The sequence below is a fragment of the Schistocerca gregaria genome, chromosome 3 (genome assembly GCF_023897955.1).
Source record: "Schistocerca gregaria isolate iqSchGreg1 chromosome 3, iqSchGreg1.2, whole genome shotgun sequence".
Classification (NCBI taxonomy): domain Eukaryota; kingdom Metazoa; phylum Arthropoda; class Insecta; order Orthoptera; family Acrididae; genus Schistocerca; species Schistocerca gregaria.
This window is the reverse complement of record NC_064922.1, coordinates 286,994,003-287,019,818: the sequence shown is the minus strand read 5'-3', so window position 1 is coordinate 287,019,818 and position 25,816 is coordinate 286,994,003. Positions and strand designations below refer to the sequence as shown.

Genomic DNA, 25,816 nt, shown 5'->3' with positions numbered 1-25,816 from the left:
GGATGTTATTGTCTTAATAAGTGCTGTGCAAGTTGGATTATGCCACCTTCACTGAATGTGTCATCAAGAGACTGCATCTCACTAAATTGATCAAATGGTCAGACTTGTAAATTAGTGCACCAGATATGTGTTAAATATAAGACCTTTTGGGGAATGCATTTTGGTATTGTTTAAATTAATTTCTACTAGTTTCGCTGCAATACACCAGGTGTTCAAAGACTTTGCCACTGATGGAATATTTTGAGAATTTCAGTACTTTAACGGAACCACCACATTTATTTTGAAGGTTTATAAAATTTTAAAAAACAAAAAAAACTATTTTATTCAGATAACATCAATTTCAAATCAAAGGTAATTACACAGAAATCACAATATTTTTTTAAAAAATAAGAAAAAATGCAAAAAAATCCCACCATTATTAATAGTTTTATACGGAGCACTTATTCAGTTCTCGTGGAACCCAGTCTTAGAGTGAATAAAATAAATCATTACAATCAGATTCGATTTGAATCTTGCAGCCAAATTACTGTCCTACAACTCATCTTGGTTAAGTAACCTTCTAAAAAAATAAATATAGCAAATTTATTTGCATTTTGAATATGCCTGTCTCATTGTGATGGTGTTCCATTTCAGTGCAGTGGACAAACCTTCTGATCTTTCAGCTTGTACATAACATAACGATCAGTTGTTTAATTGCTGTACAATGAGTGTCACACTCACCCATTTAGCATGCTTCTGATGATATCATAAATTAAGTTGAACAGCATACCACATGCACCAGACAGGAACAAATGATGAGTAGATTCATGTTGATCTTGAACCAGGAGATTATAATGCAAATACTTCAACTTCTTTTGAACATAGGCCCTGTTTCAAGACTACACACCAACTGTGCTATATTAATGTACTGTTCAAAAAGGACTACATCTTCATAATGTGATTATGTGATTGCAGTATCCACACTGCAGAAATGCGTTGAAGGGCAGAATGGCAGTTCACAGTTGCCTCAAAATAAGCTTTACCATTATGTGAACTTTTGGCTACAGTGTGGTGTGTACAATCATGAGGGAGATGAGCAGTGTGAGCTGAGCCACTGTATCATGCACATTAGTCAAGCTTACCACAAACTCGTCACCAACTTTGGTGCTGTTTGTGTCATTTTCTAGTTTCTGTGAAAGGCGCTATGCCCAGTGGTTCAAGCAAAAAGTCGTTCACTTCTGAGTAAGACACAACCTGTTGTTCTCCCATGATCATGTGATCAGGCAATGTTCTCATAACACTGTGGAGCACACACCGTCTAGAACCAGTACTCCAGCTCTGTGGCATGTGACAAGAGTGAGCTATTTTCACTAACAGCATTCACTGTGGTCATGCAGTCATGAGTGATATTTACAAATGGAACTCAGTCACCAGTTGGCTGTGTATTAATTTGCGGGGAATAAATGTACATTTGATAAACATCCTCTTTCTCAGTTCCCATCACCACATCATCACTACAGCCTCATTCCAGGACATAGCAGCAGTATATCTGGCTCACCACATGGATGAGCTGGAAGTGGTGATACCCAAATATTATTGTTTCACTGGTGACCCTAACATGATCTGTAGGCCAACAAGTGGTGTGATGAATTTTCATTGTTATGAGAGAAACTGAACTGCAGATCATCTATAGCACTTACATCCTCACATAAGAACAGTACCTTATTAGTGAACAAATTTCTGCACCTTGAGTATTCTGGGGTTGAACAAGTCAGCAACTTTTATGTGGTTACAATATCTGTTACAGGAACCATCTTAAGCTGTGTAGGAAGTTTTATTTATTCAATGATGACTAGTTTGAGACAACTCATCCATTATCAAACATTCTGAAGATTCAACTACAGCAAATGTTATGGTACATAGCAATAAAAACTTTCCAAAATACAATGATGACTAGTTTGAGACAACTCATCCATTATCAAACATTCTGAAGATTCAACTACAGCAAATGTTATGGTACATAGCAATAAAAACTTACCAAAATACAAATACTCCCTGAAGGTAGATAACATACAGCGTGCATAAGTCTTGCATTACAACCAGACATGCATTACAGGCTACAAAACATGTCAATGTGGTACTATATAGTGTGGCAATCACACATATGCTGGATGTCAAAATGTAAAGTGATACTCAGGGGTACCTCCAGTGAACACAGAAGTTAAGCCAGATGCTGCTGGTAGTGGCTTGCACCAAAGGATTGCAGCTTTTTATTGTATTAAAAATAACAATTTATGAATTGTTGGTGAAATACAACCTTATCAAGCTGTGAACAGTCTAAATTGATAAAACATTATAATGTATAAAATAAAAGTACAGCAGGGGCTATACTTCGCAAATCTATGAGTACATGTCTTCAACTCCATTTTATGATTATGTGTCACTTTACCTTAACCATATGTGTTGTTACCTCTCCACACATGTTTGGACACACAGCATTTTTATACTATGTAACACATGCCATTTTATTATATAGTGTCATATAAAAATGCTATTGTACAATAAGTGATGCTTTTTATGTAAATGTCACAGTTTGGGGGTTATATTCCTTTGTAACTCTCACTAACTTTTGTAGTTATGCTTCAACAGTAGTTATGTAATTATATGTCTCTCTGTTTTGTACTGTTAGCACAATGGTTCTATTCCCTACCATAATCCTCCTTTTATTTTATTATTATTATTATTATTATTATTTAATTATCATTTTATATATTTACTTCTGTATTTAGGATGTTTTATTGTTGTGTTTGCATTTTATGTACATGCCCAAACTATACGAAAGCCTCATATCAGGCTACATTTTATTAATCTGTTTGTATTGCAGTGATTTGCTGTAAAGCCTTTCCTTGTTTCTCTGTGTGATAGTTGTAGAGTACACCATGCATGGCATCATAGCAACTGATGTACTTTATTTTATATTTTATCAATGCAGACTGCTCACAACTTGTCAAGATTGTATTTTACCAATAACAGTTATTTGCACTACAATAAAATAATAATAATAATAATAATAATAATAATAATAATAACAAATAAAAAAATTTAAAAAATTAAAAAAAAAAAAACAATTCTTTGATGCATGCCGCCACTAGAGGCCTCTGGCTCAGGTTACTTGGTTGCTGGAGGTACCCCTCAGAATCAGTTTACATTTTGACACACAGCAATATTGGTGCATGAATGCCAAATTGAATAGAGTCATATTTACATGTTTTGTAGCCTGTAATACATGTTTGGTTGTAATGCAAGAGTAATGTGCATGGTATTTTATCTATCTTTGAACAATATTTGTATTTTGTTAAGTCTTCATTGCTATGGATCATAGCATCTACTTTATTTTGTCCTTGAGGATGATTTAACAATGGATGAGTTGTCTGAAACAAGTCATCCATAAATAAATAAAACTTTCTGTGAAACTTACAACAGTGCCTTTAGCAGTTATTGTGGCAAATAAATTATTGAGTCTTTTGTATGAATGTTTTTCAGTGTGTATTCCTTACTCATAAAGTTTTCTGTTGTTTTCTTCTGTGTCCCCCATTGCCACTGACATTGGATCTGGCAAACTTTGCCTTATGAATGAACAATTCTGTATTTTGGCCATTGTGATTCATGGACACTACCTGGAACTTTGAATGTTTATTTTTGGTGTGTGCTTCCCTCCCCTGTTATGAGAATTTAGCTGTAAAGCAAGATGGTAACCATACATATGAAATGCAAAAGACAGCAGATGAACTGCTAATTAGCAACCAGAGTTGGAAGACTGAGCTACAGGCATGTCCGACACATGAGTTCTGTCCACCTGAAGCCAGATGAAGAAAACTGCCGCGCTAGATGTCACCACATCAACATCTCATACTGTTACATGAGCAGCAACAAGCACTTAATGGTTGTTGATCAGGCTGCCACACTTTTGATGCTGTGGCCCTCTGATTTGGTTCAGACAAGTGAATGTGATTTTCCTGTGCAATAACATCAACTGCAACCTCGCCAAATTCAGCCACGTCATGAGTGAATTAGACCAAAACCACACCTTTGTCAAAAGCCTTAATGGCCGAAAGCTATAATTGTGTGAGTCTTTTTGTTGTGCCTATCATATCTCACCATCTCTGCTATATGGTGAGTAGCAACTTTCCTTCTCTGATATTGTTACATTCCATCCTGGATTTTCCATTGTTTGAAAAAAGAAACTAAAGTACCAGGTGATCAAAAAGTCAGTATAAATTTGAAAACTGAATAAATCATGGAATAATGAAGATAAAGAGGTACAAATTGACACACATGCTTGGAATAACATGGGGTTTTATTAGAACCAAAAAAAAAAAAAAAATAGCGTAAAAGTTCAAAAAATGTCCGACAGATGGTGCTTCATCTGATCAGAATAGCAATAATTAGCATAACAAAGTAAGACAAAGCAAAGATGATGTTCTTTACAGGAAATGCTCAATATGTCCACCATCATTCCTCAACAATAGCTGTAGTTGAGGAATAATGTTGTGAACAGCATTGTAAAGCATGTCTGGAGTTATGGTGAGGCATTGGTGTCGGATGTTGACTTTCAGCATCCTAGAGATGTCAGTCGATCATGATACACTTGCAACTTCAGGTAGCCCCAAAGCCAATAATCACACTGACTGAGGTCTGGGGACCTGGGAGGCCAAGACTGACAAAAGTGGCGGCTGAGCACATGATCATCATCAAATGACACACGCAAGAGGTCTTTCACACATCTGGCAATATGGGGTGGAGCGCCATGATGCATAAACATCATACATTCCAGCAGGTGTTTATCAGCCAGGCTTGGAATGATACGATTTTGTAACATATCAACATACCTCTCACCCGTCACGATAGCAGTTACAAAAGCAGAATCACGCATTTCCTCGAAGAAAAAAGGCCCGATAACAGTAAATCCAACCCATACCGTGACTTTCTCATTGTGCAATGGAGTTTCCACAACAATTCTAGGATTTTCAGTAGCCCAGATTCTGCAGTTGTGGGCATTGACAGACCCTCGGAGCATGAAATGAGCTTCGCTGGTCCAAAACACGTTACTCAACGAATCATCATCTTCCGCCATCTTTTGAAATGCCCACACCACAAATGCCCTCCGCTTCACTAAATCACCAGGTAACAGTTCATGATGCTGATGGATTTTGTATGGATGGCATAGGAGGGTACACTTCAGTGCCAACCAAACAGTGGTGTATGGAATGCCGGTGCGACATGCGACTGCATGAGTGCTGACTTCCCCATGCATAGACGAACCTGCTACAGTCTCCATTTCTTCCTGAACTGTCTCATCAGCATTACACTATGGGGTCTATCGTCTAAACAACCCGTGGCTTCGAACCTCAAAATCAACCCCTTCACAGGTGCATTTGTCAATGGACCTTTACCCATTCGAATACCCTTCCTATGGCGATAGGGTCGTAACGCTGAACTAGCACATTCCCCATTCTGATAATACAGCTTCACTAAAAGTGCCTTTTCAGGTAATGTCAAGATGCTGTGACTGCTGGCACATCTGATTCTCTCTCTCATTACAGCTCCTTTCATACACAATTATCATGTGCAGCCACTGACATTGCTATCTGTCAGACATTTTGTGAACCCTTTTTTTTTTTTTTTTTTTTTTTTTTTTTTTTTTTAGTGAGACCCCATGTCATGTGTGTCAATTTTTACCTCTCTATCTACATTATTTCATGGTTTATTAAGTTTTCAAATTTATACTGACTTCTTGATCACCTGGTATGTAAGCACATAGAAAGAGCTAACATGGAAAAAGGAACATTGAAGTAACTCAGCCAAACAAAAATAATTGCTGGTGAGAGAAATGATAGAATAATTTTCACAGAATAAGGGAAACACATTAGAAGTACCAAAAGAAGTTAAAAAAATAAAATATAAACTTATTTTCCTGAATCCAGCTACTCCTCCTTCTGGCAGAAGGGTTGAAGGGAAAGAGAGAGGGATGAAGAAAAGAGACTGGTGAGGTTTAGGAAATGGCAAGAGTTGTGGATAAGTCACCCAGAATCGCATGTCATGGGAGACTTATTGGACAGGGTGAGAAAGAAAGGGAATGATTATCGAAAAGAAATGCAGGTACAACAGAATTTAACATAAATTTAAGTGGTTGTAGGAGGGCGCATCAGGAAAGTCTTTCAATGGGAATCGTTACAGATATAGGCACCACAGGGTAGGGAAATGGCTACGGAAGGAGCATAAGGTATGACCAGGATATTATGGAGACTGGGAGGGAGGTGACAAGAAGCTGTTGTAGATAATGAAGGTAAAATATCCAACAGAATGGACCTCATGCCAGGGCACAATTATAAGAAGTCCTAGCCCTGTCAAAGTAGCTGATTAATATGTTCAAGACCAGGATAGTACTGAGTAATGAGGTGTAATCCTAAGTTGTTTTTGGAGGGATCAGCATAACAAGATTTGACTGGTTGGAATGGGACATGTAGACTGGTGGGATAATAACATGTAGTGACAACTGGGGTGAGAATTTCTGTAAAGAGTCAACATATGAACAAATACATTTCCCTTGAATCTCAAGGCTGTTTGGGCAGAACAATGCATCATAGAAAGGATGGCAACTGTAACAATATAAGTACTGTTGTTTAATGTGACAGAAATGTGTAGCCGACTGTCAGCGAGAGTGAAGTCAACATCATGAAAAGTGGCATGGGTTTGGAATAGGACCATCTGAAATTTAATTGGGAGAAAGTATTTAGGGATTCCAAAAATTTTGACAGGTCACTCTCATCATTAGTCTGTATGGCAAAAATGTCATCATTGTATCTAAACTAAACAAAAGGCTGAAAGAGTTATGTATCCCAGCAAAGCCCTCACCAAGTAACGCATGAAAAGGTTGGCACAGGAAGGAGCCATCTTGGTTCCCATGGTCACATGGTCATACCCTGATATGCCTGTATTCCACTCCCCAAAGGTAAAGCAGTTGACGGTAGGCAGAAAGTTGACTGAGGTGAGCAGAAAGAACATCAAAGCTTGTGGAATCATGTAGCCATGTTTGAGGCACTGTTCAGCATCACACAGACTATGTACATGAGGTATGTTGCACAGAGGGAGATGGCACCACTGGTGACAAGCAAGGTGTGCAGGGAGGGGGAGGGGGGGGGGGGAAGATGGACACAGATTTCAGATAAAATAGTAACTGGCTGGTATCTTTAATTTAGGAGAAGAGTCTCTGTACTCCTGTTACAGGTGTTGATCAAGCAAGGGAGAGATACAGAGTCTGATGAAAAATATCTGGATACCCATATACAATGTAGAACTCATCACTTGGTGTTCAGGGAGGTGGACCAACTGGTAGTATTGTCATGTCAGCAGAGAAGCGGTAACAAAAAATGAGTCTGTCAGGAGAGCTCAGTGACAGGGATATCAAATGTTCATTCATACAATATGCATGAAACATAACAGCTCATTAAGTTAACTTGATCAACCACATGTATTGTCTGATAAACTTCAGTTAAAAGTTTGAAAAAGAAAGAGAAATGCTTACCTCAAAATAATTGCCAACCTTGTCCTTGCACCAGACTACATGTTCAATACCTAATTTCTTCAGCAAATCTTCCAAAACCTGAAAAACAATCCAATCAAGACATTATGTGATGAACACTTTCAGATAAAATTCATAGAGTAAATATGCATGTAAGATATAAGTTGTTTGCAGCATTAATATATCATGCAATTCTGCAGCAAAACACATTGATTGTGTTCTGTTGATTATAGGTGAAAAACAGCTCTTCAGACAGCTCACAAAGCACCTTGGAAGCTGTAGCTGACATCATTATTTGCCTTAAAATCCATACAGACTAAAAGTATTATCCATTTAGTTCTGTATACCAGTATGGTATAAAGAGCACATACAGCTGCTTATTCTTGAAAATGTATATACAATGACAAACATACATTTTACATGGAACATATTTAAGCTTTATGAAAGTATACTGCTCAAACAGCTACTACCTACACAATATTAACATGATAACGAATGCTGTGGCAGAATGTAAATGAGGAGACAGCTCACCAAGCACCGGAATTGATGAGCCCCGATAGGCACACACACAAAAGAAGAAAGAATGAAAATTTTACTAGCTTTTGGAATTATCCTTCAAACACACACACACACACACACACACACACACACACACACACACACACAAACACTCATACACACAAACCAGCTACATCATGCCAATTGAACACGCCATGCTAGGATTGCAGTTAGTCACGTACACTGGGGTGACAGGTTGTGTCAAGTTGCATATGGAGTGGGGTGTGTACAGGGAGAAAAGACACAGGGGTTGAGGAAGTGTGGTTGATGGCTTCGGGGCACGCAGTAAGTGTGTGGGACAGGAATGTAGGAGAGAGACACAACAGGTCCCCGGGATAGCAGCACATGAAGATAGTGGCATGGGCAAGTGAACTGGAAAGGGATGGAAGGAAAAGTTATGAGAGACTGTTGGTTGGAGGGTGTGGGTGCAATAGTTTAGTGGGTATTGAGGTTGGGTGATCATAGGAGCAAAGAATGTTTTGCAACAGTTATCTCCCATCTACATAGTTCAGAAATGCTCGTATGGGGGGAAGGGTGCAGATGACTTGGATTGTGAAGCCTTTGAACTTGAGTGTGTTGTGCTCAGCACCACACTCCACCACTGGGTGTTCAACTTTACTCTTAGCCACAATTTGGCAATGGTCATTCACTGTGGTGGACAGCTGGTTGGTGGTCACGAGCACATAATATGCTCTGCAGAAATCACAGCAGAGTTGGTGTATGACATGGCTGCTTTCACAGGTGTCCTTGTCTCTAATTAGTAGGATAAGCCTGTGACAGGTCTAGTATAGGATGCACTGTGTAGGTAAATCAGGCCGGTCATGCACCTGGGTCTTCCATAGGGATATGATTCCTCTGGCAAGGTGTTGAGACAGGGAATGGCATAAGAATGGACTAGGATATTGTGCAGGGTGGTTGGGTATGAAATATCACTTAACTGTGGTGGGAGGTATCATGGGTAGGATGTACAGGCACAATGGCAGATAGTCATATCCCTGGAAAATGACATAGTTCAGTTGCTCCATCCAGCATGAGATTGGGCGGTGAGGGGAGAGAAGGGCTCCTTGAAACTGGTTCTTGGATATGGTTGGAGTGTGAGAATGTGGCATAAAAAAATCTGCTTTGACTTAATTTGGGGGACAGTGCCTGTATGTGAAGGCTTTTTTGAAACCATCAGCAAGGGGATTCTCATCAGTACAAATATCACATCCATGGGTGGCCTGGCAACATGGAAGCAATTTTTTGGTGTGGAATGTAGAACAGCTGTCAAAATGCAGGTACTTTGGATTGTTAATGGGCTTTATACAGATAGAGGTATGGATGGAGCCATCAGAGAGGTGGAGGTAAACATCCAAGGAGTTGGTACAGTGGGCTAAGAAGGACCAGGTGAAGTGAATGGGAGAAAAGGTGTTGAGGCTGTGGAGGAATGCAGATTGGGTGTCTTGGTCACAAGTCCAGAACATAAAAAAATTATCAATGAACCTGAACCAGACAAGGGGTTTTGGGTTTTTGGAGGCTAGGAAGGTTTCCTAAAAATAGTTCACAGACTGGCATAGGAGTGTGCCATGTAGATGTCGGTGACTGTGCCACTGATTAGTGTACATATCTTTGCCTCAAACAAGAAGTAGTTGTGTGTGTGGATGTAGCAGGTTCAATGTATAAAGAATGAGGTAGTGGATATGGAGCTGGAAGGACATAATCAGAGGGAGTGTTCAATAACATCAAGAGCTGTGGACTATTCAGTGCAATCATTCTGGATATCACCTTAAGTGATTTAAGAGAACAGTGGAAAACATAAATCTGTATGAATGGTCATGAATTTTAATCCCACCACTCCAATGTGTGAGTCCAGAGTGTTTAGATGTAATGCTAACAAAATACTATAAAAGCTCACATAACTAAGTACAGAAAGCTGGTTGAAACCTGAAATTTATATCAGTGAGACTTTTAGGCAAGTTTTAAGTGTATATTGAAAGGATGGGCTAATGGGAAATGGAGGTGGTGTATTTGTCACAGTAGACAAGAAACTCAAGATAGAAATTGCAGTTGCATGGGAGAGGGTTTGGGCAAGACTCGGTGTTAGGGGTGGGCATACAACGATAATTGTATCCCTCTATTGCCCACCAGATTCATCTCCTTATGAAACCAAACACTTCAGAGAAAACCTCAGCTCAGTTATATGTAAATTCTCCAATCATACTGTAATCATTGGTGGAGACTTTAATCATCCAACAATTGACTAGGAATATTACAGTTTTGTTAGTGGTGGGTGTGACAAGACATCCTGTGAAACATTACTGAATGCCTTCTCTGAAAACTACCTAGAACAGATAGTTAGGAACCCCACTCATGATGAAAATATACTGGATCTAATGGCAACACACACAGCCCTGACCTCTTTGAAGTTGTCCACATCAAAAATTTCAGCGCAGGTCAGGAGCATGTAGAGTAACTATGGCTCAAGTTTAAAACAATAGTTCACCATGCACTGGATATATACGTATCCAGTAGAACAGATCATAATGGGAGGGAACTTCCATGGTGTACAGTCTCTCTAAAGAAACTTCTAAAGAAACAGAGATTACTGCATAACAAGTGTAAAACAAAGTGTAAGGCTATAGATAGAGAGATGCTGAATGAAATGCATTTGGCTGTCAAAATAGCAATGCATGATGCCTTCAGTGACTACATCTCTACATCCATACTCCGCAAGCCACCTGACGGTGTGTGGCGGAGGGTACCCTGAGTACCTCTATCGGTTCTCCCTTCTATTCCAGTCCTGTATTGTACGTGGAAAGAAGGATTGTCGGTATGCTTCTGTGTGGGCTCTAATCTCTCTGATTTTATCCTCATGGTCTCTTTGCGAGATATACGTAGGAGGGAGCAATATACTGCTTGACTCTTCAGTGAAGGTATGTTCTCGAAACTTTAACAAAAGCCCGTACCGAGCTACTGAGCGTCTCTCCTGCAGAGTCTTCCACTGGAGTTTATCTAGCATCTCCGTAACGCTTTCGCGATTACTAAATGATCCTGTAACGAAGCGCGCTGCTCTCCATTGGATCTTCTCTATCTCTTCTATCAACCCTATCTGGTGCGGATCCCACACTGCTGAGCAGTATTCAAGCAGTGGGCGAACAAGCGTACTGTAACCTACTTCCTCTGTTGTCACATTGCATTTCCTTAGGATTCTTCCAATGAATCTCAGTCTGGCATCTGCTTTACCGATTATCAACTTTATATGATCATTCCATTTTAAATCACTCCTAATGCGTACTCCCAGATAATTTATGGAATTAACTGCTTCCAGTTGCTGACCTGCTATTTTGTAGCTAAATGATAAGGGACCTATCTTTCTATGTATTCGCATCACATTACACTTGTCTACATTGAGATTCAATTGCCATTCCGTGCACAATGCGTCAATTCGCTGCAGATCCTCCTGCATTTCAGTACAATTTTCCATTGTTGCAATCTCTCGATACACCACAGCATCATCTGCAAAAAGCCTCAGTGAACTTCCGATGTCATCCACCAGGTCATTTATGTATATTGTGAATAGCAACGGTCCTATGAAACTCCCCTGCAGCACACCTGAAATCACTCTTACTTCGGAAGACTTCTCACCATTGAGAATGACATGCTGCATTCTGTTATCTAGGAACTCCTCAATCCAATCACACAATTGATCTGATAGTCCATATGCTCTTACTTTGTTCATTAAAAGACTGTGGGGAACTGTGTCAAACGCATTGCGGAAGTCAAGAAACATGGCATCTACCTGTGAACCTGTGTCTAAGGCCCTCTGAGTCTCGTGGACGAATAGCGCGAGCTGGGTTTCACACAACCGTCTTTTTCGAAACCCATGCTGATTCCTACAGAGTAGATTTCTAGTCTCCAGAAAAGACATTATATTCGAACATGATACGTGTTCCAAAATTCTACAACTGATTGACGTTAGAGATATAGGTCTATAGTTCTGCACATCTGTTCGAGACCCCTTCTTGAAAACGGGGATGACCTGTGTCCTTTTCCAATCCTTTGGAACGCTTCGCTCTTCTAGAGACCTACGGTACATCGCTGCAAGAAGGGGGGCAAATTCCTTCGCGTACTCTGTGTAAAATCGAACTGGTATCCCATCAGGACCAGCGGCCTTTCCTCTTTTGAGCGATTTTAATTGTTTCTCTATCCCTCTGTCGTCTATTTCGATATCTACCGTTTTGTCAACTGTGCGACTATCTAGAGAAGGAAGCACAGTGCAGTCTTCCTCTGTGAAACAGCTTTGGAAGAAGACATTTAGTATTTCAGCCTTTAGTCTGTCAGCCTCTGTTTCAGTACCATTTTGGTCACAGAGTGTCTGGACATTTTGTTTTGATCCACCTACCGCTTTGACATAGGACCAAAATTTCTTAGGATTTTCTGCCAAGTCAGTACATAGAACTTTACTTTCGAATTCATTGAAAGCCTCTCGCATAGTCCTCCTCACACTACATTTCGCTTCGCGTAATTTTTGTTTGTCTGCAAGGCTTTGGTTCTGTTTATGTTTGCTGTGAAGTTCCCTTTGCCTCCGCATCAGTTTTCTAACTTGGTTGTTGTACCACGGTGGCTCTTTCCCATCTCTTACGATCTTGCTTGGCACATACTCATCTAACACATATTGTACGAGGGTCAGTCAAAAAGTAATGCCTCCTATTTTTTTTCTACGTTTAATTGTCAGGAAATTTAAATGCAATTACATAGGTTGAAAACCACAACATTGAGGATCATTTTGTCATTTTTCAATGTAATCTCCGCCCATCTCTACAGTTTTGGTCCATCTTTGTACAAGGGCATGTATCCCAGCACGGTAAAAATCACAACTCTGCTTCCTAAGCCATTGACGCACGGATGTTTTGACGGCCTCCTCATCTTCAAAATGAATCCCACGATGAGCTTCTTTTAGTGGCCCGAACAGATGGAAGTCTGATGGTGCCAGGTCAGGGCTGTATGGGGGATGAGGCAAAACTTCCCATCCAATTTTGACAATCTCGTCAGAGGTGTGACGACTGGTGTGTGGTCTTGCATTGTCATGCAAAAGAAGAACATCTGCCATTGATTTTGTTGGGCGAACTCGCTGAAGACGTGCTTTAAGTTTTTTGAGGGTTGTGACGTATTGAACAGAATTTATTGTGCATCCCTGCTCCAAAAAATCAACCAGAATCACACCCTCTGTATCCCAGAAAACTGTTGCCATAACTTTCCCTGCCGATCGCACAGTTTTGAATTTTTTCTTCCCTGGAGAGCTTGTGTGACGCCACTCCATTGACTGCCTCTTTGATTCGGGTTCAAAAAAATGCACCCATGTTTCGTCCCCGATCACAATTTTTTTCAGAAACTCATCTCCCTCCAAACGGAAGCGCTGCAAGTGTTGGGAGGCTATTGTTTTCCTTGCCTCTTTATTCTGATCGGTTAACATTCTTGGAACCCACCGTGCACAAACTTTTGAGTACCCCAATTGTTTAATAATCGTGATCACACTGCCTTTACTAAGAGAAATAATGCGACACACTTCATCTGCAGTCACCCGACGGTCACCACGAATGATGTCATCAACTTGCTGAATGTTGTGTGGAGTCACTGCACTCACCGGCCTGCCGCTCCGCTTTTCGTCAGTCAACGGTGTTTGCCCTTCAGCTTCCTTACAACGACGAACCCATCGTCTAACAGTGCTGACATCCACTGTCACAACACCATACACCTTCTTCAATCTTTCATGAATGCATATGGGCGTTTCACCTTCTGCATTCAAGAATTCAATCACACAACGCTGTCTCAAACGAACATCGATGTCGGCCATCTTACAGACTTCTGCTGTCCTGCCACCTGTTGACACAGAAAGTTACTACTGCAGTGGATTGCAGAAGAAGGTTTGAGGAATGGCGCCAAATTCAAATTTTTCACTTAACTTAATTTTTTTAAGTAGAAAAAAAATGGGAGGCATTACTTTTTGACCGACCCTCGTACGATGGTTTTGAACTTTGTCCACTGATCCTCAACACTATCTGTACTTGAGACAAAACTTTTGTGTTGAGCCGTCAGGTACTCCGTAATCTGCTTTTTGTCACTTTTGCTAAACAGAAAAATCTTCCTACCTTTTTTAATATTTCTATTTACGGCTGAAATCATAGATGCAGTAACCGCTTTATGATCGCTGATTCCCTGTTCTGCATTAACTGATTCAAATATTTAGGGTCTGTTTGTCACCAGAAGGTCTAGTATGTTATCGCCATGAGTCAGTTCTCTGTTTAACTGCTCAAGGTAGTTTTCAGATAAAGCACTTAAAAATATTTCACTGGATTTTTTGTCCCTGCCACCCGTTATGAACGTTAGAGTCTCCCAGTCTATATCCGGCAAATTAAAATCTCCACCCAGAACTACACTCCTGGAAATGGAAAAAAGAACACATTGACACCGGTGTGTCAGACCCACCATACTTGCTCCGGACACTGCGAGAAGGCTGTACAAGCAATGATCACACGCATGGCACAGCGGACACACCAGAAACCGCGGTGTTGGCCGTCGAATGGCGCTAGCTGCGCAGCATTTGTGCACCGCCGCCGTCAGTGTCAGCCAGTTTGCCATGGCATACGGAGCTCCATCGCAGTCTTTAACACTGGTAGCATGCCGCGACAGCGTGGACGTGAACCGTATGTGCAGTTGACGGACTTTGAGCGAGGGCATATAGTGGGCATGCAGGAGGCCGGGTGGACGTACCGCCGAATTGCTCAACACGTGGGGCGTGAGGTCTCCACAGTACATCGATGTTGTCGCCAGTGGTCGGCAGAAGGTGCACGTGCCCGTCGACCTGGGACCGGACTGCAGCGACGCACGGATGCACGCCAAGACCATAGGATCCTACGCAGTGCCGTAGGGGACCGCACCGCCACTTCCCAGCAAATTAGGGACACTGTTGCTCCTGGGGTATCGGCAAGGACCATTCGCAACCATCTCCATGAAGCTGGGCTATGGTCCCGCACACCGTTAGGCCGCCTTCCGCTCACGCCCCAACATCGTGCAGCCCGCCTCCAGTGGTGTCGTGACAGGCGTGAATGGAGGGACGAATGGAGACGTGTCATCTTCAGTGATGAGAGTCGCTTCTGCCTTGGTGCCAATGATGGTTGTATGCGTGTTTGGCGCCATGCAGGTGAGCGCCACAATCAGGACTGCATACGACCGAGGCACACCGGGCCAACAGCCGGCATCATGGTGTGGGGAGCGATCTCCTACACTGGCCGTACACCTCTGGTGATCGTCGAGGGGACACTGAATAGTGCACGGTACATCCAAACCGTCATCGAACCCATCGTTCTACCATTCTTAGACCGGCAAGGGAACTTGCTGTTCCAACAGGACAATGCACGTCTGCATGTATCCCGTGCCACCCAACGTGCTCTAGAAGGTGTAAGTCAACTACCCTGGCCAGCAAGATCTCCGTATCTGTCCCCCATTGAGCATGTTTGGGACTGGATGAAGCGTCGTCTCACGCGGTCTGCACGTCCAGCACGAACGCTGGTCCAACTGAGGCGCCAGGTGGAAATGGCATGGCAAGCCGTTCCATAGGACTACATCCAGCATCTCTACGATCGTCTCCATGGGAGAATAGCAGCCTGCATTGCTGCGAAAGGTGGATATACACTGTACTAGTGCCGACATTGTGCATGCTCTGTTGCCTGTGTCTACGTGCCTGTGGTTCTGTCAGTGTGATCATGTGATGTATCTGACCCCAGGAATGTGTCAATAAAGTTTCCCCTTCCTGGGACAATGAATTCACAGTGTTCTTATTTCAATTTCCAGGAGTGTATAACATGGTGGGGAAATCTACTCGAAATATTTTCCAAATTATTCTTCAGGTGCTGAGCCACAACAGCTGCTGAGCCCGGGGGCCTATACAGACATCCAATTACCATGTCTGAGCCTGCTTTAACCGTGACCTTCGCCCAAATCATTTCACAATTCGAATCTCCGTCAATTTCCTTCGATACTATTGCACTTTTTATCGCTATAAACACGCCTCCCCCTTCACTGTCCAGCCTGTCTCTGCGGTATACATTCCAATCTGAGTTTAGGATTTCATTACTGTTTACATGTGGTTTCAGCCAACTTTCTGTCCCTAGTACTATATGGGCGTTGTGACCGTTTATTAATGAGAGCACTCCACACGTACTCCGCTACCCTCGTAGCCGCTTCCGGCGTGTAGTGCACGCCTGACCTATTCAGGGGGACCCTACATTTCTCCACCCGATAGTGGAGATCGAGAAATTTGCACCCCAGCTCTCCGCAGAATCGTCTGAGCCTCTGGTTTAAGCCTTCCACTCGGCTCCAAACCAGAGGACCGCGATCGGTTCTGGGAACGATACTACAAATAGATAGCTCTGATTCCACCCCGCGAGCGAGGCTTTCCGCCTTCACCAACTCTGCCAACCGCCTGTACGAACTGAGGATGACCTCTGAACCCAGACGGCAGGAGTCATTGGTGCCGACATGAGCAACAATTTGCAGTCGGGTGCACCAAGTGCTCTCTATCGCCGCCGGTAGGGCCTCCTCCACATCTCGGATGAGACCCCCCGGCAAGCAGACAGAGTGAACACTGGCCTTCTTCCCCGACCTTTCCGCTATTTCCCTAAGGCGCTCCATCACCCGCCTAACGTTGGAGCTCCCAATAACTAATAAACCCCTCCCCCCGTGTGCCTGCTCGGACCTTGCTGAAGGAGCAGCCACATGTCCACTCACAGGCAGAGCGGGCGATGCCACATGGCCAGCCTCCACATTGACCCTCCGCCTCGTGTGCCGCGAACGCCGCTGAACCCGCCACTCCCCTTGGGGAGAGGGTGGCCCAACCGCGCCCGGTACCCGCGAAGATGTCTCGACAGGAGGGACAGTGGGTGAAGCATGTAACACCTGGCGTGTACCTTGCGACGCACCAGACTCCCCACTGCCGCTACACTCCGAGGCAGCAGCCTGAAGACGGCTGACCGCGGCCATCAACACGCTCAGCTGTTCGCGAAGAGTGGCCAGCTCCTCCTGCGCCCGTACACAGCAATCACACATCCTATTCATCCTAAGGAATCAATTTACTGAAGAGACTTAATCGACTTTAAACTAGACTGCTAATTCACTAAAGGTGGCTGATTATTGACTAAACTGTGATTGCTAACCACTTCTTGTAGAAAACAATGAAAATAGCACTACCTGTCTCTGGACTGTATTCAAAACAAACACTAGCACTACTAGCACTATGGCTGACTAAAGGGACTCTCTCTGACTGTATTCAAAACAAACACGAAATCTATGGAACACTATTCCTAGCACTCGACAATTAAAGCTTCCTAAAAGCAAAAACACACTGAAGAAGAAGTGACAAGTAAGAAAAATACAGTTAATACTTAAATTAAGGTAGCTCGCTGCACAGCAGACGTGAAGCAGACGGCGGTTAGGGTGAGTACCGTAGTAAAATACTGTCAAATGATATTTCACAAAACCCAAAGAAATTCTGGTCATACGTGAAGGTTGTTAGGGACACCAACAAATGGAACAGGAACTGAAATTGGCAGTAGAAAAGCACAAACCAACAGCAGAAATGCTTTACTCTGTTTTCAAATGTTCCTTCACAAAGGAAAACCCAGGAAAATTTCCTCAATTTAATCCTTGTACTATTGAAAAGATGAATGAAATAAGTATTAATGGCAGTGGTGTTGAGAAACAGCTCAACTCGTTAAAATTGAAGATAAAGCTTATGGAATCCCGAATTTGTGGCTGAGTTAGACCCTCTTCTACCTATAATCATTTGTAGATCTCTCAAACATAAAACAATGGTCAGTTCCCGGGGAAAAGCACAGGTCATGTGCCCTTCTGCAATTAAGGTAGGTCTAGTATAAGTGGTCCACAAAACTACTGTTCAGTATCCTTGAGATCAATTTGTTGTAGAATCTTAGAACATATTCTGAGCTGAAACATAATGAGGGATCTTGAGATCTTGAACAGAATGACCTCCTCAATGCCAGCCAGCATGGATTCTGAAAATGCTGATTTTTGTATTTTATGTACTATTACTTAGCAGGCATCCAAAAGAAGAAAGAAAAAAACCTGTTAAATACTCAATTGCAGAAAATTTTAAATCCAATGGGGATGTAATACACCCACCCCTTGCAGGTTCTATTGTTAACGGCAAATAATGCTGGGTATACAAGGTAAGCAAAGCCATACAATATGTGACAATTTTAATCTATCAAAAGAATACCCCAAAACGTCCAGGATTTTTCATGCTGAAACTCTAATTTTTCCTGACCTCATTACTGTTGCATGTGAGACAAATTTACTTACACTGAAACTTTATTTTGAGTGCGGCTAGAATTAGAAACATGACGCATAAAAAAAGGTAAAGCCATGAATGAGCTTCTGACGTGACTGCAAGTAGACTGCAGCCTTTCATTTGCTGTGCTTCTAGGAAATGGAGGGAAATGAGCCCACAGCCCCAGCTTTCCTTTTACCTCCAGAAAAGATCCCCAGTACACAACTGATAGCAGCCTGAGTGGACCTGGGGTCACCCTGGAGGAACTGAAACAAGGAAATATGCCCACTCCTGCTAAGGATTGAACCTGGGACCTCAAGGGCAAGAGTCTAGCAGACATGTATACAAATACTAATTTTTATTATTTTTAAATAAATAATGTTTCACTTGTTACCCGTGTTGAAGTAGCCTGCAATTTTTGTGATGTTGCTTTCTATTCTAGATGCATGAAGAATGTACTATCATAACACAGCACACAAACAAGTTTGCTAGGGCTACATTTTATGTCGATTTTCTATCAGAAAGTACTGACCACAGGCATCTAAAGTTATCAATGCTCAGTATTGGAATAATAAGCAGCATAAAATTCTCTACAAGTATTAAAATACACAGTGCAAGAGCTATTAAAAATTTGTTTTTAGGTTCAACAAACTGCAGTCATTTAGCCATAAAACCAATAGCCAATGGTTTATCTGGTCATGATGGTCAAATGCAAACAATAAAATTTACTGACCAGTTAGGAATAGATCATAGAAGAAAAGTGTTCTATTTCAGAACCATAAACAATGATTCAATCACAGTGCTTAGAGAGAAATTATGGGCAGACAGGTGGAGATTTTTAAAACAGAGCATCTTGCTGGAAAATTTAACTATTTCTTAAACATATACAGTACTTTGAGTTTTGTTTTCTCCTGAAACAAAGAAGAAAAAAATTGAACAAAAGCATGTAATGGCATGGATAATGCCTTGGATTAAATCATCTCATGCTAGGAAGAGAGAGCTTTACCTAATTCACAGGAAAAGCTGTAGTCAAAAGTTCAAACTCCATTATCACTAGCATTGCAAAATCTTCTGTCTGCCACAGCAAAACCAAAGGTTTACTCAAAAAATAAAATACACTAGGAATAAGGTAAAAACTATTTGGGGCATTATTAAAACAGAAACAAATGAAACTAGTCATCCGAAAGAAACTGAGCCCACAGAAAACAGCTCTGATAAAAATGGTGGTACTTTGTAATCATTGGTCACCAGATTTACTGAATATTTCTGTACAGTGACAGCAAACATTGCACACACTGATAAACAACCAGATACAGATGCATTAGATTTATTTGTACATAAACCTCATGCACCACCAACAGACATTAGTTTCAAAACAAATACAATTGCTAAGGAGACCGCAAAATTCATAAGGTCACTAAAAGGCAGCAATTGAGCTGGTTTTGATGATGTTTGTAGCAGAACATCAAACCCTGGTACTGACTTGATAGCATTATCCTTACGTTATCTTTGTAATAAATCAATGACTTAGAGCTTATTTCCTAACAGACTTAAATATGCTGTAGTAATGCTCATTTATAAAAGTGGAGATATGCAAACCACCTCTAATGACAGACCTATTACACTCTTTTGAGTCTTTCCAAAAGCATTTCAGAAACTGGCCTATGATACACTTAATTCAGCAAAACTGAAAACTTTTTATTTGCTTTCATAAAGGGTTACATGCACAGAAAGCAAGGCAGGAGCTCACAAATTAAGTGCTACAACAGCTAAACACAGAGAATTATCATGTTGGCATATTTTGTGACCTTGTCACGAAAGTCTACTTGGCTAACAAAATGTTATAGCATAAATGGCATCCCCTCTTTTACAGATGAAGTCACCTTCATACTGGAACACAGAGGGTTTCACTGAAAAAACTGTCTCACAGGCTAGAAGCTAACTTCAGAATAAGGGAACATAACATATGAGATGCCACAGGAATTGGTACTGGTCCCACACCTGTCGAATAAGGTTGGTAGCAGAGCAACATCCAATTTACGATAATCAATCGAGGCCCCAACTCAGCTTTAGCAGACATAACTCATACGATAATGGGGCAGGCCTACAACTGGTTTACAGGTAACTTTTAATACCTTAATCTCACAAAGACTCATATTATGCAATTCCTAGAAAGCAATAATGTCCTCTTACTGCCAGGAGTTGACATTAATTGTCACACTCTAAATGAAAAACATAGTGTAAGATTCCCTGGGGTAAGGATGAGGGAGTAAGGAAGTGGCTCACATACTCAGCTGCGCCCAGCCAGCGATGATGCATGGCATCTCAGTAAACAAACCATTTCATCTGAGACAAAAACGAGATTTTTCCAGGGTATTTTCAAATTTCCCTGATTTATCTGACACATTTGAAATTCCCTGATATTCCCTGATATCCAGAATTTGTGGCAACCTTGGTGGTACTGAACACATTAGTACACAAGGCAAAAATCATTTCTGATAACGACCTGAATTTCACACACATATTGATGTTTTCCATGTGACAAATATTGCCCACCCTGACCACTTTTGATGTAAGTTTCAAATTTGAAGAGATGCTTTACCCACTGACATCTGTCTATTTTCTGTACATCTTGCACGTATTGCACAGGCGTCTCTTGAACATATGAATAACCCTGTATGTATTTAATTTTAATGACCATGCCACTATTGTTAGCTGCTTGAAACTGTTATCACCACATAATTTTGTTCAGACTCGTTTCCTAATATCTCGAGCTTAAATTCAGTTACCATGTAATTTGCAGCTAGAGCAATTACCCACAGTGGCCCCTCACTTCAAACACAGGAGTTTCATATTCAAACTAATGTAACTAGGTCGATTTTAAGCTCGAGTAGAACGGCGTCAGTATTCTGTTTACTATGGTCTACGTCTACATCTCCATACATACTCTGGAAACCACCGTGCGGTGCGTGGCGAAGGGTACCCTGTATCACTACTAGTCATTTCCTTTGCTGCTCCGTTCGCAAATAGAGCGAGGGAAAAACGACCGTCTGTGTGCTTCCATATGAGCCCTAATACCTCATATGCTATCTCAGTGGCCCTTACGCGAAATGTATGTTGGCGGCAGTAAAATCATTCTGCAGTCAGCTTCAAATGCTGGTTCTCTAAATTTTCTCAGTAGTGTTTCTCGAAGAGAACTTCGCCTTTCCTCCAATGAATCCCATTTGAGTTCCCGAAGCATCTCCGTAACACTTACATGTTGTTCGAACCTAACGGTAACAAATTTAGCAGCTCGCCTCTGAGTTACTTCGATGTCTTCTTCTAATCCGACCTGATACTGATCCCAAACACACGGGAAGTACTCAAGAATAGGTCGTACAAGCGTCCTATACGCAGTCTCCTTAACATATGAGCTAGTCTCTTCCAAAATTGTTCCAATAAACCGTAGTTGAGCATTCGCCTGACTATTCGCCTTCCCTAACACAAGCCTCACATGCTCATTCCATTTCACGTCGCTTGCAACGTTCCGCCCAGATATTTAAACGACATGACTGTGTCAAGCAGACAATTACTAATGCTGTTTCCGAACTTTACGGTTTTTTTTCCTTCTCATCTGCGTTAACTTAGGTTTTTCTACATTTAGTGTTAGATGCTATTCATCAAACCAACTAGAAATTTTGTCTAACTACTCTTGTACCGTCCTACAGTCACCCAACTTCGAGACCTTCCCGCACACTACAGCATCATCAGCAAACAACTGCAGATTGCTGCCCACTCTGTATACCATGTCATTTACGTATACAGTAAATAATATCGGCCCTCTCGCACTTCCCTGGGCACTGCTGACGATACCCTTGTCACTTATGGTCCATCGCTATCGATGACGTTTCCTGGGTTCTATAACTTAAGAAGTCTTTGAGCCACTCACATATCTGGCAACCTAATCCATATACCTGTACTTCCATTAACAGACTGCCATGGAGCATCATACAAATGCTCTCCCGAAATCTAGAAATATGGAATCTGTCTGTTGCCCTTCACTCATAGTTCGCGATTCCATTCTACCTACGCGAAATGTCCGTTTATCGCAAGATTAGCTTTTAGGTACTGCCCAAGTGCAACATCAGAAAATCCACAACCGTCTCGGGAACGCAAGCAAGTTAGCGAACGACGGTGTGCCTAGTCTCTTGCACCTAGGCCACACGCGCAGCGGCGGTGTTGTGTGGCGTAGCTGCCGCTCCCAAACATTCCGCGTATCCCACACTCAGGGTAGCATCTTAGTTTATAAAACCGAACCAACCTTTAAAATCCCTGAAAATCGACATCTGAACTTTCTTCTTCTTTATTTCTTCTTCTTCTTCTCCCACTTCGTCGCCATCGTTGTCCTCTTCATTCATTTCCATCGACAGGGTTACTTATGCCGCACTTCTTGAAAGATTTAACGGGTAATGTCTTCCCTCACTCTTGACCATGGCTATCTTATCGACTGACACATCTGTTTGACTGGAGGTCGCTTTAAACCTCCCTTCGGTATGTATTCATGTTGAGTTTCATCCATCATCCATTTGTTCTATTCCTCTCTCATTTACACTTTCAATGGTTTTTTTTATCGAGATGTCATGAGGTTGCAATTGTCAAGTAAGTCCTCCCGGAATAACAACAAGCTCCGTATTTCCCTGACTCAGTTTCTCATTCATAGAATTTTTCAAATGACTACTAAACTTATCTAGCATAAGAAGAGAACACTTCTTCAATAAAGCATCTTTCCTTCTCTCCCACATTCTGTTAATCCATAATTTCGTACCAGCCTCATCCACCCACACTTGTCATATACGTGGACAACACCTGATTTCAGAAGTTTTGGCATTGTTTTGCGCTTGAAAATGATCATTGGCTTAAGTTTATAACCGTTAGACAACATGAATGGACCACAGTGTAGCGCATTTTTTCACGTCCACTTGTTTTTATATTAACAGTTTTAGCACCTTTCATGGAAATTGTTCTGTTAGTCGGCACATTGAACGTCAGATGAGTTTCAACCATATTCGCTGTGTGGCTTAGTCCCACACTGCTTTCCTTTCGAAAAAAAGAATGTTCAAATGTGTGTGAAATCTTATGGGACTTAACTGCTAGGGTCATCAGTCCCTAAGCTTACACACTACTTAGCCTAAATTATCCTAAAGACAAACGCACACATACCCATGCCCGAGAGAGGACTCGAACCTCCTCCGGGACCAGCCGTACAGTCCATGACTGCAGCGCCCCAGACCGCACGGCTAATCCCGCGCGGCTTTCCTTTCGATATTGAATGACAAAGCGACGGAAAGATAATATTTTCTCTTCGTCTTCTTGTGGCATTTTCTGAGACATTTTCGTTTTGGTTCGTGTGCTAAGTCCATGCCGCTTCATAAACCTGTAGCACCAATCAACTAGTCCGGTAAAGCCTGGTAAGTCCCTCCGTAGCGCTAGCTTAGAAGAGTGTATTCGAGTCATTTTTGTATTAATTCCAACGTTATTTTGACGGTATCCTTTAGTCCATTTCAATACGTCATCTTCTATTTTTGACCATTTCGCATTCAGTCCTCTGTTTGCATAGTCTTCATGATTATTTTTTTTCAGTTCTTCCTTACTAGTCTGCCAACGGCGAATTGTTTCTTTTTCTGTTGGTGCAGGGCTGGGATGCCGTTCACCTGCTCTGTTTCCATGTTTTCCTGCTTGTGCTATTACTTTCACTTTATAGCCAGCATCATACGAGTACATTTTACCATTTTTCCATTACGAAGCTAGCTACTGACGACAATATTGTACTGTCGCTGATAACAAGAATCACTTTCAGTTCAAGTTCACGGACACCATAGACTGCAATGACGCATCATAGGCTAGATAGTGTTCTGGGTTTGTGATGACGGAATGGGAGGGAGACAGTGTTAGCAAGCTTGTGAGTCCCCACAACTCATGTTCGTAGCATCGGTACACTGCTGTTGCCAGTTGAAGATAGGTTTCCCGCGGCATCGTTTTTAATACTGTAGGGAATTTTGAATCAAACACTGGACATTTTTATATTAATTCCGAGTATAAGGCGAACCTGAATCGTGGAGGCAATTTTCCGAAGAAAAGACTGCACCTTATAGTCCGTATGGTACTTCACTTAAGAACTAATTCCCACATTGCGATTACGCTGCGCCTCAGCTGTAGAATGTTTCAGAACAAAGGAAAATTTGTCCTGGACGGGGACTCGTACCCGGATTAACCGCTAGTCGCGAGCGGTCGCCCTACCACATCGGCTATCCGAGCACGCTTCCAGGAGCGACACAGACCTTCACTTTGTCCTGGTGTCTACACATGCCATGCTCGCAGTATACTGCCGTGATTCCCGCACTGCCTGAGGCACTGTTTTTCGATCATCGCATTGCCCTGCTATGGAGTGAGATACTGTGCTGTAGTGCAGTGTCTGTGTTGTTCTACCTAGTCCGAAAAAAATGTTCCTTAGAGCACGCATGCCACTGCCGATGTATCCTTAACAACATCCTTAACATCGGTATGTTGCAGTATTCTCAAACATATTCTCAGTTCGAATACAATGAATTTCCTTGAGACAGAGAAGTTGCTGTCTATGCATCAGCACGGCTTTAGAAAGCATCGCTCCTGCGAAACGCAACTCGCCCTTTTTTCACATATCCTGCGAACCATGGATTAAGGGTATCAGATGGATGCCATATTCTTTGACTTCCGGAAAGCGTTTGACTCGGTGCCCCACTGCAGACTCCTAACTAAGGTACGAGCATATGGGATTGGTTCCCAAATATGTGAGTGGCTCGAAGACTTCTTAAGTAATAGAACCCAGTACGTTGTCCTCGATGGTGAGTGTTCATCGGAGGTGAGGATATCATCTGGAGTGCCCCAGGGAAGTATGGTAGGTCCGCTGTTGTTTTCTATCTACATAAATGATCTTTTGGATAGGATGGATAGCAATGTGCGGCTGTTTGCTGATGATGCTGTGGTGTACGGGAAGGTATCGTCGTTGAGTGACTGTAGGAGGATACAAGATGGCTTGAACAGGATTTGTGATTGGTGTAGAGAATGGCAGCTAACTCTAAATACAGATAAATGTAAATTAATGCAGATGAATAGGAAAAAGAATCCCGTAATGTTTGAATACTCCATTAGTAGTGAAGCGCTCGACATAGCCAAGTCGATTAAATATTTGGGCGTAACATTGCAGAGCGGTATGAAGTGGGACAAGCATGTAATGGCAGTTGCGGGGAAGGCGGATAGTCGTCTTCGGTTCATTGGTAGAATTTTGGGAAGATACGGTTCATCTGTAAAGGAGACCGCTTATAAAACCCTAATACGACCTATTCTTGAGTACTGCT

General features: G+C 42.0%; 1 protein-coding gene across 3 annotated transcripts in view; it reads right to left on the bottom strand.

Annotated features, from left to right (window-relative positions):
- LOC126353764 (uncharacterized) overlaps positions 1–25,816 on the bottom strand; it is a 254,317-nt gene that overhangs the window by 163,214 nt on the left and 65,287 nt on the right. For all 3 annotated transcript variants that reach the window (XM_050002844.1, XM_050002842.1, XM_050002845.1), the window contains exon 2: positions 7,565–7,642. In XM_050002844.1, coding sequence (XP_049858801.1) covers positions 7,565–7,642 — 78 coding nt within the window. The remainder of the gene's footprint in view (positions 1–7,564; positions 7,643–25,816) is intronic.